The 13854-nt window shown below is 37.9% G+C and overlaps 2 protein-coding genes across 2 annotated transcripts; both read left to right on the top strand.

The window, feature by feature from the left end:
* The first annotated feature begins 892 nt into the window (after positions 1-892).
* Positions 893-4881, top strand: LOC142311608 (keratin, type I cytoskeletal 47 kDa-like). The gene is made up of 8 exons (XM_075350169.1): positions 893-1469; positions 1772-1854; positions 1983-2139; positions 2230-2391; positions 2618-2743; positions 3067-3281; positions 3370-3548; positions 4444-4881. Exons 1-8 carry the CDS (start codon positions 963-965, stop codon positions 4536-4538), a joined length of 1524 nt encoding a protein of 507 aa, XP_075206284.1. The 5' UTR covers positions 893-962; the 3' UTR covers positions 4539-4881.
* Positions 4882-9006: 4125 nt separating this feature from the next.
* Positions 9007-13854, top strand: LOC142311604 (keratin-3, type I cytoskeletal 51 kDa-like). Its single transcript, XM_075350164.1, has 8 exons — positions 9007-9626; positions 10375-10457; positions 11277-11433; positions 11520-11681; positions 11892-12017; positions 12220-12434; positions 12532-12633; positions 13486-13854. The coding sequence occupies exons 1-7, from the start codon at positions 9081-9083 to the stop codon at positions 12629-12631; spliced, it is 1389 nt and encodes a 462-aa protein (XP_075206279.1). The 5' UTR covers positions 9007-9080; the 3' UTR covers positions 12632-12633; positions 13486-13854.

Below are 13854 nucleotides of genomic sequence, written 5' to 3'. Positions count from 1 at the left end.
TTATATCTTAATACTTTGGCCAAGACAAAGTAGTTTGGTGCATAACCCTTTTGCCCGTCCCACCTCTGTAGCCACTGATTGTAAAAAACCAAGCTTAAGCAACAGGAGATAAAGTGGAGACTAGTATAGTTATTTTCTAAAATTGGTACCAATTATTCTTATTCAGCAGATTTGCAGTGGTAAAAGATGGCTGACCTCCCTTATTGTAATATATACCATCAATGTTTCTTCCTGTGAAGACAATTGCTGTCCATATGCTTTATTAGACCATATAAAAGTCATGGTGATGGCCCTTAGGGAGGGATTAAAGTCAGTCTGACAGGCTCAAAACATGCATGAAAGAGACATAAATGTTAGCCATGACTCCCCTTCAATAAAATGTTTTGTAGAATTGGTCCGTATTCAGCCTTACGGTGATCATATGATTGCGACCCTGGTCATAATATGATATGTGGTGTATTTGATCATATGCCTCTTAAAATTTAACAACCTAATAAAAACCTAAAGAGGTGCACTAATGCACCCTTTGTCTCCTCAGGAAATTGAATTTAGCAATCACTTATAGGTTGAATAAAAAGTAAATAAGTAAAACCACAGCATCTGTAGTCAAAAAATCTAACATTGATGTTTATTCAAGCTTATAAATCTTACCAAGGTGTTCAATTTATTTGATGGTTAAACATGTGCTCCACCCCAAAACCACACTAATATGACAAACAACCCAACTGTGAGAAGACCAGCGGCTAGAGTGATGCAAGTTGATTAATAATGATAATTGATAAACGCTATAAGCAGTGGAGATAACTTGGCACGAAACTCTATGTCTGGAAAAAAACATTAACATTTTGGGATGACACACCCATGGACTCTGGTATATAAAGAATAGAAGTTGTACAGATGTTACTCTTTCTATAGAAGCTGCTTTTTTTCATCTGGAAAGGGTGTCCTTTTGCTTGAACAAGATGTCCTATTCTTTTAGACAGTCATCTCACCAAGCCTCAGCTTCTAGCTCACGAGCATACAGCTCTGGCGGCTATGGTCAAAGTGGAGCTAGTGGTTATGGTGGTGCTGCTTCTCAAGGATTTGGTGGTGGTGCTGGTGGCTTTTGTGGTAATGCTGCTCAAGGATTTGGAGGAGGTGCTGGTAACTATGGCTTTGGTGAAAGTGCTGGAGGTGCTGCTTTTGGAGGAGGCTTTGGTGGTGGAGCAGCTGGTTTTGGTGGTGGTGCTGGAGGTAGCTTTGGAGGAGGTGACAGCATCTTCTCTGGAAATGAGAAACAAACAATGCAGAATCTTAATGACCGCTTGGCCAGTTATTTGGGTAAAGTCCATGATTTGGAACAGGCAAATGCTGAGCTTGAACGTAAAATTAAGGAATGGTACGACAAGCAAAAACCTGGTGGTGCCTCAGGTGAAGGAGGAAACGACTACACCAAGTATTATGATGCAATTGAACAGCTCAAGGTTCAGGTAAGACTTACAACCAGCTAGAAATGTACATGTCCCTAAGATATGTAAAAGTAAGACCATCATAAAGCACTTTATTTTATCCTGTGGTTGAATCTCATTTGAATAAGAGAATGTAGTGTCAGTTGCCTTGGAAGAAATCTAAGCAGATACAGTCCAGGTTAGAAATATTTTAATGCAATATTTGCAATTTCACATACTCCATTGTACTAGACTCTTCAACCTCAAGTCAACATGCCTATGATTTAGCAAAAATCTTGTGTTACATAACTGAAATATTGAGAATAATTACTTGTTCCTTGCAGATTATTAAAGCCTCTAATGACAACGCAAGCCTACTCTTGCAAGTTGATAATGCAAGGCTTGCAGCCGATGACTTCAAGATGAAGTAAGTTTACCATTTGTAGATATAATACCTCAACTAAGTAAAGGCTAACCAATTTTTAGGATGAGCGTTAAAGCCAGTCATATATGTTACCACACATCACACAAGTGCTAATATGTATGTATTGTCAGGTATGAGAGTGAGCTGGCTCTCCGCCAGAGTGTAGAAGCCGATATCAATGGACTGCGCAGAGTCCTGGATGATCTGACCTTGTCCAAGTCTGATATGGAATCTCAATTTGAGAGTCTCACTGAGGAGATTGCATTCCTCAAGAAGAACCATGATGAGGTAAGTTGGGAAAAAAATCACATAGACTTTATTTTGTACATTATTCACCTAATATACAGGATTACAAAAAACAATGTTTGTTCTCCATAGGAAATGAAGGGATCCCATGGAACCGCTGTGGGTCAAGTCAATGTAGAAATGAATGCTGCTCCTGGTGTTGATCTGACCAAGTTGCTGAACGATATGCGAGGTCAATATGAAGATTTGGCTGACAAGAACCGTAAGGATGCTGAAGCACAATTCAATAAAATGGTAAGGCTGTTACTTTAGCTTCTATTCCAACTAATTCTTTCCTCTTGTTAAACAATTTAGGTTGCCCTAAATAGAGTAGAGGAGAAATATGCATTTGTGACTTTGCTTCACAAAAAAATTAAGCCTGTTCTTATATAAAAGGGACAAGATGGCTAATAGATGTTATGCCGCGTTATTGGTAGTAACGACTGATATCTCTGACTAAAACTGTATCATTTGCCTCAAGAGTGAAGGTCTGAAGCAGCAAATATCCAGTGGACAAGAACAAGTACAGACCAACAAGAGTGAAATGTCCGACCTGAAGAAGACACTTCAAGCTTTGGAAATTGAGTTACAGTCACAACTTGCTATGGTAAGGACCTATTTTATTGACAACATACTTTTTACTTTCAGACTCAGAGGTGTATTTTGAAGCCCTTAGGTGCCAGTGAAAAATCTGTATCATGCACGCCTACTACCTTGTGCAATTAATAATACTAGTGTTTTATGAAGCAGAAAGAACTTTGGACCGCCATACTTAAGGGTCTTAGCACAACTGTAACCTCTTCACCTCCGTTAGCTATGATCATAGTCATAGAAAAAAGACGAAGATGTGCAAAAAATGCACATCATCTGTAAAATAAAAATATAAGCAAATTCTATGTCTAGTAATTTACAGCGATATCTTCTTTGCAGAAAAAATCACTGGAAGAAACATTGGCAGAGACAGAAGGACGTTACTGTATGCAGATATCACAACTTCAAATGCAGCTTTCAGCAATTGAAGAACAACTGGCACAGATTAGATCAGACTTAGAATGCCAGACTGCAGAGTATGAAGAGCTGCTAGACATTAAGACAAGACTGGAAGCTGAGATCGAGCAATACCGCAAACTTCTGGATGGAGTAGGGTAAGTTTCATCTTCAGTCATGAAGCATTTTTAGATACTTGATTTGATGTTATTAATACAAACATTTTTTGTCTGTTACAAACTGCAGTGGTTCAGGACAAAACAGTGGATCGTCAGGATCGGGATCAGGAACAGGAGCAGGATCAGGATCTGGAACAGGAGCAGGATCAGGATCAGGAACAGGAGCAGGATCAGGAACACAACAAACAAAGCCTCCTCAAACTACTCAAACTAGCGGAAGCGGGAGTGCTTCAGGATCCGGCAAAGGTAATTATTGTCTATAGGTAACCAACATCTTTACATTACATGTTGAGTAATATATACTTAAGGTACCAACAAAGCGTCTTGTACCAAGTCTGGCAGAGGAATGTATCAGAAGGAAACAAATATGGTATCATAGCTAAAGGCAGGGGTATTGTAACACCCCTCCCATATTATTATAAGACCATTTTTAGTTTTCAACTTTTTCTCCCTGGATATTTTGTTAGAATGGAAATCAATCCTAAAAGCTGCAAACATTTATCAACTTTGCCTCATAGTAAACACTATTGTATATATGATAGTATTCCCCTGAATTATATAGTCATACACCTACCAAATAATACCACCATACAGGAATTAAATTATCCAGGAGCAACTGTAACTATCGCAAAGACTAATGCAGCCAATATCATTTTGGATACCATATACACAGGCGTAAAACCAGTCAAATACACACATTCATGGCACTTATCACAGTATTAGTTCTACTGGGTACTATAACCCACACAACGTTATCATGCACCCATGTGCCTTTCTTTCTTTATGCAGCCAACATAATAGTGATTTAAAGTGTTCTAAATGGTATAAGAGGACACCCACTTTTGGCCCTAGTAAGTAATAGTGCCCCTTTGTTCCTCACACGTTTTTTTCCCTAGGTTTTGGTATGTAGATAACATTTATATGGAAACAGTGTCTGAAGTTTGCACCAATTCAGAACAATCATTGACATTGTTAAATCTGGGTGTTGACCTCAACTTCTAGGTCTGAACTCAATATTGACTAGAGACTGCAAGCAAACTTTTAGAAATATGGGCTCTAGGAGACAAAGAGTGACTAAATCCCTTGTTTGTTTTGGATTTCATAGCAATGCTAAATGACTCCAACTTTGATTTTCTTTTAGTAAAAAGAACAAGGAAAGTAAAGAAGATTGTTGAAATCATGGAGGACGGAGTGGTTACAGGAACAGAAGTTCAGGAACATGAAGAGGAATACTAAAATAACCACCAAAGCCAAAAAAGACAACGTCTTCTCAAGCAAAATGGAAACCTGCCTGGTTCATTTAGAAATCTTTTGTTTTTAACATCTTCTTCTTCTCTTACATATTGGATGGTAGTAGACTGGGAAGAACATAAGGGAGGTCAATCAATAATGCTATATAGTGTCGCACATGGGAACATCATTTTACATTCGGTGCTGCCTTTACGCTGCTGTTATTTTTGTAATCCTCTCACTGCCATAACGCTAAAAGTCTGTTTTTGTCCAATATTATCTATACGTTCAATGTATTTTCTTTTGCTTTGCACAATGTAGAAAATAAATACTTTTCTGATGCAAGTTATAGTGGATGTGGTTGTTGTCACTCATTCTTAGGGTAGGTTCACACGACTGTTTAAAAAAATTATTCAGATTTTCATCCTGAAAAGTTGAACACATTTTTTATCACTTGTCAACTGTAGGCAGTCTTTTTTTTACAGTTCTTAATGATTTACAAGACCATTTACAATTTCCTATATCATAGAATTGCAATGCATCCATAAAAATTGGGTGCTATACCATGGCATCTGATATTTTTTCTTGCACCCATAGACTTGAATGGGTGTCATCTGATTTCTGGAGGAAAATCATGCATTTACTTTCACACCCAGATTCGATCAGTGCATAAAATTATTCATCTACACTGCCTCATTGTATGATCTGAGTAGGATGATGAAAAGGAAGAATCATGCTGCCGCTGAAGAACCACTGATCCAAGGATGGTGAATTGGTGATTTTTTTATTTGTCAACGTGATTCTGAGAATCAATCTCCTTCATCAGAACAAAAAATCCCATCTTTTTCTGATATTTTGTCCTGATGAAGGAGATTGTTTGTCCTGATGAAGGAAATTGATTCTCAGAAACACGTTGACAAAAAAAAATCACCATTTCACCAGCCTTGAATCAGTAGTTCTTCAGCGGCAGCGCGGTTTTACCCTTTCATCCTCCCACTTAGATCATCTTCTCTGGTATTTACATACGTTAATAGTAGTTATGACTCTCACAACTAGTCAAGGTGAGCCATGGAACCTACACTAACCCTCCTTGTTTTTCTGGGTAAGACCCTATTTGCGCTCTTTGTCTTTCCAGTTGTTTATTCCCTGTGTCATTGAATAACATTGGTCCAAGTGCGATCTATTTTTAACGGATAACATTCGGACCGAAAATAGGGTTGTGTGCACCCTTTTTAAACTAATACAAGCGCGGCAATGCCCAGAACCAAGGCAAAAGGTTTATCAGGCTGGAGCTCATGACAGGCAAGCATCTGCCACCTTGTGGTGACGGTGGCATGACTTCAGTGGCCATCTAATAGAATGAGTCATAAGGGGTTGGCTTGTACTGCACTGACAGATAAAAGATAAATTCAATTAATAAATGCAATTTAATTCACTTAGTGTTTTTTTATTAATATTCTGGAAGACATGACATGTAATTTACAATAATGCAGCTGTAAATCGAAAACCCACATCACTCACTTCTATAATATTAAAAGTCTTTAATGTTTCCATTGCTCTCACAAACACACCCACCTTAAGTGTCTCCTCGGGGCACCAGGAGCTTTTCTACTTGTTGGAAATTGGCGTTCGCTACTTGCCAAGAGCACTAGATACATATTCATCAAATGTGTCATTGGGATTATTAGAGTTTATATGTTAAATCATATCAAAACCAAATCTAAGATAAGATTTCTAATGAGCTATGAGCTCATATCTCCTGTACAATCTTTATACCATTAGTAATTTAAAGAAAGTAGTTTTCCACTCATTCAAAGAATCAGTCTGGAGATTTTGAAAGGCCACCAGTCTGAGTGCAGTTGCCTATCCAGCAGAAGGCTGGACATGCATCCTAAAAACATTCAATATGGGCAAGCCATGATGTTCATTCATGGGCATAGCTGGGGAGAGCTGAACGGGCATGTGCCAGGTGGGGCTCCAACAAAAAAACTCTACTTTGGCCAAGGCATTGAAATTCAGGGCTGAGGTAGCAGATGAAATCTTTACCTTGAGTAAAGCGACACCTACCTATGAAGGCTGTATATATTTTAGGCTTTTCTACCAAAGCACTGCCCATATCTATTATGCCCTGCCTTTCTCTTAAAATAGGCACCTCCCAAGTTCATTATGCCACACCTCATTCTAAGATACTTGAGAACACCCGATGCTACGTGTCTTATTTGGGAGACATCTAAAGCCTTCAGTTCTCCTAGTAGACCAACAGGGAGCAATAACAACTAGCAATTAGAACTTAGTCACAGTTTTACTGGTTCTGAGTGTTTTGCTAGACTTTTAATAAAGTTTGGTACGTTCTTGGAGACATGTACAGTTCAAGACAAACGGTTTCAAAACTCAAGAACAGGATTAATTCCCAGTAACAATATTCTTCAATAGTGAGAAAAAATTAAAGTGATGCTTCACAGATAAGGCTACTTTCAATGGACTGTCTCATGTGCCCTAATAGAACTGGAATTAGGGCACATTGATGTCATAGAGGGCGCTCTCACTCTGGCTGATCTGACATGTCTATATCTCATATGGACTGCGTTCATTTGAATGGTCGCCATGCAAGGGTATATGCACACAAAGTGCTAAAATACTGCCAAAAAGACATTGCAATGTAACAACGGCTTGCTGTGAATACGTTCATGCATTTTCTAACTTCTACTAACTGCTCCAGACTTCCAAGCTTCACAGTAGTGAAAATAAGTGACCTGACCATTCTGCTGGTGGCTTCCACTTGGAAGTTGCTCAGTATTCATGCATGCAATAAAAATAAAAATAAAAAATAAAAAAAGCTAAAGACATTGGAAAAGACATAAAAAAGATGCTTCAAGAAAAATCTTCTAACATTTTGCTGGAAATATTTAGTTGGTATGCTGGCACCTATTCTATGGCATGTGCACATACCCTTATAGTTATGGGTGGACAAATCATTGGAGGAACAAGTGCAGTTGCACAGGGGTCCAAGAGGTCAGAGGGCTAATTTCTACCTCCAAAGCAGCACAGAGCTTCTCTCATAGACAGAATTATTAGACTGCAAAGGCCTCATATACTTACGGTATCCTGCACAGGCACCTTTTTCTGTCTGTGTCCGCCACTGTTTATACTGCATTTACCTAAAAGCCATCCTACTGCTATAAGGTGTACCCAATCTAGATGGTTCTCTCGCTAGTATCTCACCTCTCTATGTGTCAGCAGACCTCAGTAAACAGGGGCAGAGCAGGACCCAGGCCTACCTGTGTTGCACCTGCCCATTGAAAACTATATAGACTACATACACAGCCCAAAAAGGGGGAGCTACACCCCTATATGTACAAAGTACAAAAAACTAAAGCAAAATGAGTCGGCACCACTGTTGGTATATGTGCAACTTCACACTGTGCCGAATAACAGTTTAACCTAAGATAAAAACAATTCACAAATACCCTGCAGTAAGTAAGTAGCAATGGTACATCACATGTAAATAACTAATGTTACTTACGGTAGTTGCCAGAATTTTTATCAAAAAAGCGTAAAAGCCAGGCCTTACTGTTTTGCACCTTAATGTGGAAAGCTATATAAACCAAATGCACTGCCCAAAAGGGGGTCCTGCTCTGCCCCCATTTATTGAGGTCTGCTGGCCAATATAGAAGGGAAATACTAGCGATCAGACCATCCTGATGTGTGATGGGATGGCTTTTATGCTTTTTTATCAAAACAGTGTCAACCAAATAACCTATATTACACAAGCTACTACTAGTTTTTTACTTGCTGCAGGGTATTTGCTTATTTGTTTTTTGTCGTAGGTTTTGTCTGTTATTGGCCCAGTGTGAATGTGCACCTACACATTGCACTTACACCAATAGGTATGCCTGCCAGCCCATTACTTTGGTTTAAATTGTATTATCACCAATTCCCTCATATGCTTCTATCACCTGATACTGACTTTATATGCAGGCACAAATTAGCAAATGGAGGAGGATGACTGTCGGGAACACTATTTCATTTTGGATGATCTTCTAGCATTAATGTCAGTATATATATATATATATATATATATATATATATATATATATATATCATCATAGAAGATTCAGGAGATATGATCCCTAATATATTAGTTTCTTAATGTGTATTTATTGGAAATGTATTACTAAAAAAAATACTATATAAAAAGTATTGTTATGAAATACTGGGAATTTGGTTTGCTATAGGTGTTCTGATGCATAATTCCATACACTCCACCCTCGAACTGAACTTGCATGACAAGCAACCCAAGGGTGGAAAGACCAGCGGCTAGAGTGACGCAAGGCGATAAATAATGATAATTGATCCAAGTTATTAGCAGTGGCAATAACTTGGCAAGAAACTCTTGTGTTTGAAAGAGAAAATATTAATATTCAAGAACGACACACCCTTCCAAATCTGATCTATATATATATAAAGAATAGAAGCTGTGCCAATATCACTCTTCCCACAGGAGCTTCTTTTTTTCATCTGGAAAGGGTGTCCTTTTGCTTGAACAATATGTCTTATTCTTTTAGACAGTCATCTTCTCAGCAGGTTTCAGCCTCTAGCTCCCGAGGTTACAGTGGAGGTGCAGGTGGCATTAGTCAAGGTGGAGCTGGTGGTTATGGTGGAGGAGCAGCTGGTTTTGGAGGAGGTGCTGGATTTGGTGGTGGTGCTGCAGGATTTGGTCAATGTCTACCTGGTGGTTATGGTGGTGGTGCTGGAGGATTCGCTGGTGGTTTTAACAGTGCATCTGCTAATTATAACTATAGTAGTAGTAGTGCTGGTGGAGCTGCCTTTGGAGGAAGCTATGGTGGGGGTGCTGGAGGTGGCTTTGGAGGAGGTGACAGTATCTTCTCTGGAAATGAGAAACAAACAATGCAGAATCTTAATGACCGCTTGGCCAGTTATTTGGGTAAAGTCCATGACTTGGAACAGGCAAATGCTGAGCTTGAACGTAAGATTAAGGAATGGTATGAAAAGCAAAAACCTGGTAGCACCACTGGTGAGGGAGGAAATGACTACTCTAAGTATTTTGCCACAATTGAAGATTTAAAAACTAAGGTAAGCTTCATAAAACATTGTTGTAATTCCATACCCATACCATATAATTAAAATCATAGTATGTTCACTTTACCCATTAAAATGCATCATGCCATTGTGCAAATGTTTATATTTTATAGCAGTGACTAAAACAAGAATAAATATATCATAGAAATATAACCAGGATTATTCTTAGCTAGATGTCTGAGGCGGGGCAATTAAACTGGAACCTCAAAAAGCAATTACGGTATGTAATTATGGTAGCTCAGTAACAAGCCCTTACAGCCTCAGGGATTCTGGGTTCTAATCTGACTAGGATAGTTTGTATATTCTTTAGTGATAACTCAACTTACTTTATTCTCTAGTGTGTATTTTTGTGTGAAGCTTGGTTATTTGTCGATATAGGTATAATGACTGATGGAGCAGGACACAATTTTGTGTACACTGCTGCATACGATATGTTGGCTCTATACCAATAATGGGTATACACATGACCCAGCATGTAGCAAACTAATGAAGCTGAAATGCATGAGTGGATTTGTAATGTGATGCTCTCATAATGTATGCATGACATAAACCATAACTGATGCAGATAGCAAAAGTCTATGACGGGACCATGATTTTTTACATGAAAAATGGTAACAATAAATATTATTCTAGATGGTACTTTCCAATGAATTAATGATACTGAGTCTAATGGTTGAATATCAATAAAAAATGGTGAATTATCATTAAAAATAAAAGGTGACAATCTCTTTTTTCCCCACAGATTATTGCAGCCACCAATGACAATGCTGGCATACTTTTGCAAATCGACAATGCCAGGCTTGCTGCTGATGACTTCAAGATGAAGTAAGTTATGAAAACTCCCACATCATAATTTGCTGTCACATGTAGTAGACCAAAAACTAAAAAGTTAGTTTTACGGAGACTAATACTCCTCAAAATCTATTAACTACTTAGATACTTACGCAGATAGTCTACAGATGTCAGATACCTTGATGTTATCTGACAAGTCAATGGGTCTAAGATATGAGGTCCTAATTGCAGGAGAGTTGGTATTATAAAAGCTGGGGACATTCTGAGGACTCTACCAAATAATTCAATAATTTATGAGTATGTCATGAGAGAGAAAAAAAAGCTAACTGCAGCCACACCTGAAGGATCTGTTAAGTGTATGCCTTAAATCTGATTTATGATTAAGTTGTCATAAGGTTGATTAAGGGTTACAAACTGTAGACTTTTGCAGTAAATATATAACCATGACTACCAATTATTAATAGATGTATTTGAAAATCATGCTGTACATCGATACCTAAGTCACTAGATTTTCATTATTTCAGTGAACTATGCATGAAACTATGTAATAATCCAGGTCAAGATAAAACCCTTGACCACCTTGACCCAAAGAAGTTCAAACATTCAAACATGTCTAGCAATGGGGGCTATATAGATAAAATTTAAATTCTTAGGGTGAGATTTGAGGAAGGGGAAAAATGGCTAGAACTTTTCTAACTGGCATAAACGCTCAGGAAAATATCAGCCTAATCAATTCTACAAATATGACCAATGCAGGCTTGTAGATCATTAGTGGAGAAACCAAACTACAAGTACCTCCTGTTTCACAAAGAACCAATTAATATTAAAGGTAATATCTTTTTATCTTGTCAGATATGAGAATGAGCTAGCTCTCCGCCAGAGCGTAGAAGCCGATATCAATGGCCTGCGTAGAGTACTGGATGAGCTCACCTTATCCAAGTCTGATATGGAATCCCAGCTTGAAAGCCTCACTGAAGAGATTGCTCTTCTCAAGAAGAACCATGAAGAAGTAAGTTAAGAAGACATTTTAGACATTTTATTGCATGCAAATCATTAAGGATTACAGGAAATATGTTTTATACCTTTTTTCCATAGGAGGCTAAAGGATCCCATGAAACCACTCTGGGTCAAGTCAATGTTGAAATGAATGCTGCACCAGGTACTGATCTGACGAAGCTGCTAAATGATATGCGAGGACAATATGAAGCATTAGCTGAGAAGAATCGTAGGGAGGCTGAAGAACAATTCAACAAAAGGGTAAGTGTCCGTGCACATAAGACTATTCTATAGTCTATCACAGCATTACAGTATGGAATTCAAAGTTTTCTACAGTAGGATTATAATGGTTATAGAAAGAGTATAGGATTGATGGTATTTAGTGATCCACAAATCATTAAGAAAGCTAGTATAGATATTCTCTAAGGGGTTGTCTTCAAACATTAATAAAAATATCTATTTTGTCTCAAGAGTGCTGATTTGAAGAAAGAGATATCCAATGTGGTACAACAAGATCAGTCCAACAAGAGTGAAGTATCTGAACTAAGGAAGACACTTCAAGCTTTGGAGATCGAGCTTCAATCGCAGCTTGCCATGGTAAGTTTCAAGTTTCTGGGTTTGTTTGTCTTTTTATACATACACATCTGTTACTTCTGCTGAGTAATCTGTGGACTTTATCTGTTCCTTCTGAATTTCTTTGATGATTTTAATTAATTTTTATGAAACATCATGGAGGACTGTAATGAAAGTTTAATTTAACAAGATCGACTCTTGAATGGTTGAACTTTCTCATTTGCAGAAAAAATCACTGGACGAAACATTGGCCGAGACAGAAGGACGTTTCTGCATGCAGATTGCACAACTGCAAGCACAAATTTCTGCAATTGAAGAGCAGCTGTCACAAATTAGAGATGAGACAGAGTGTCAGACTGCAGAATATACTGATCTACTAGACATTAAGAGCAGACTGGAAGCAGAGATTGATACATACCGCAAGCTTATGGATGGAGAAGGGTAACAGTAACCATTAGTTTCAGGATTTTAACATCTACCGTATCTTTGGTTTGATAATTCAAATGTGCTGATATTAATTGTCATTCAATATCTGCAGTGGTACGGGATCTAGCTCAACTTCATCTTCAACATCATCATCTTCAACATCAAGGACAAGTCAGTCAACCACAACCAAAGTTACTGGAAGTAGATACTAAAGGTAATACAACCCCTTGCTAGATACATAGATACATAAATTAAGGTATCCCACCAGTGAATACTCACCAAAGGATTTCTATAACCATCTATTGTTACAACAAGGTCAAAGAAGAAATACTTAAAGAGGGTTGCACGGGATAGAAAGATATCAATAGAGCATAGTATACCTAATTACAATAGAGGTTTGATCTCTGAGGGCAACTTCACTTCTTCTGCCACTTCCAGTTTCTGAGCATGTCAAAGCTCCATCATTGAGCATCAAACTACACTTCCCACAAATCTTTGCACCATCTTTCCAAAACCTTAGCAGTTTTCTGCACTTTTTTGACCAGTATAAGCCACGTATGCATTATGGAGTCACATAGCCATAGCCAATATTGGTATTAGTAATGACATAACATATATATTAGGGATTTATTCTAAGATAGATCACAAAACAGATGTATGGCCTGTGATCTAGAAAAATAAAAGCTGATATTATGTTGGATCACATGACTATGAGCTGAAAAAGCACAACTGTACAAATTTATTAACAGGGATATATTATTAACCTCTTACATTTATGGAAGAGGAAAATGTTTATCTTAGAAAACTCCTTTCAGATATATAAGGAAGTATCATTCATAAGGCTCTACACATACATACATGCAGTATATTTGACAATAGTTCTGGTCTTGCCTTTGCCGATATCTTACAAGACCCTATAGACTGTACAACAGTGATCCGCAATCTCTGGTTCTACAAAACTAGAATTTCCATTGTGCCGATAGTTGTAGACTTCATTCATGTTTAATAAATAAGTTTAATAGGTAATGATACATTCTAAAGTATACACTCCATTGTCTTCTTTTAGGTAACAGAAGGACAAGAAAATTGTCGACATCATTGAAGTTGGAAATCTTGTGAGATCAGAAGTTGTCGTAGAAAATGAGGAAAAGTAAAAACCTTGCTGAAGCCAACAGATATGATGTCTGCTCAAGCAAAACGGAAACCTGCCGGGCTCACTTGCATTTATAATTTCTACTTTTTCCTTTCTTTTCACTGCATCCTTGCAGCTCCAATATGTTTATACAAATGTCTGAAACCATGTTTGTTCCCATAATGCTGCAACAGTCTCCTTGTGGTTTGTGATCTGTCCATCAATATCAATATTGAACTTTGGACATTTTTGCTTTGCTTTGCCTAAACTAAATAAAGTTTTTCTGATGCAATTCATAAATGA

The sequence above is a fragment of the Anomaloglossus baeobatrachus genome, chromosome 5 (genome assembly GCF_048569485.1).
Source record: "Anomaloglossus baeobatrachus isolate aAnoBae1 chromosome 5, aAnoBae1.hap1, whole genome shotgun sequence".
NCBI lineage: Eukaryota > Metazoa > Chordata > Amphibia > Anura > Aromobatidae > Anomaloglossus > Anomaloglossus baeobatrachus.
This window is presented reverse-complemented; position numbering and strand designations above follow the sequence as displayed.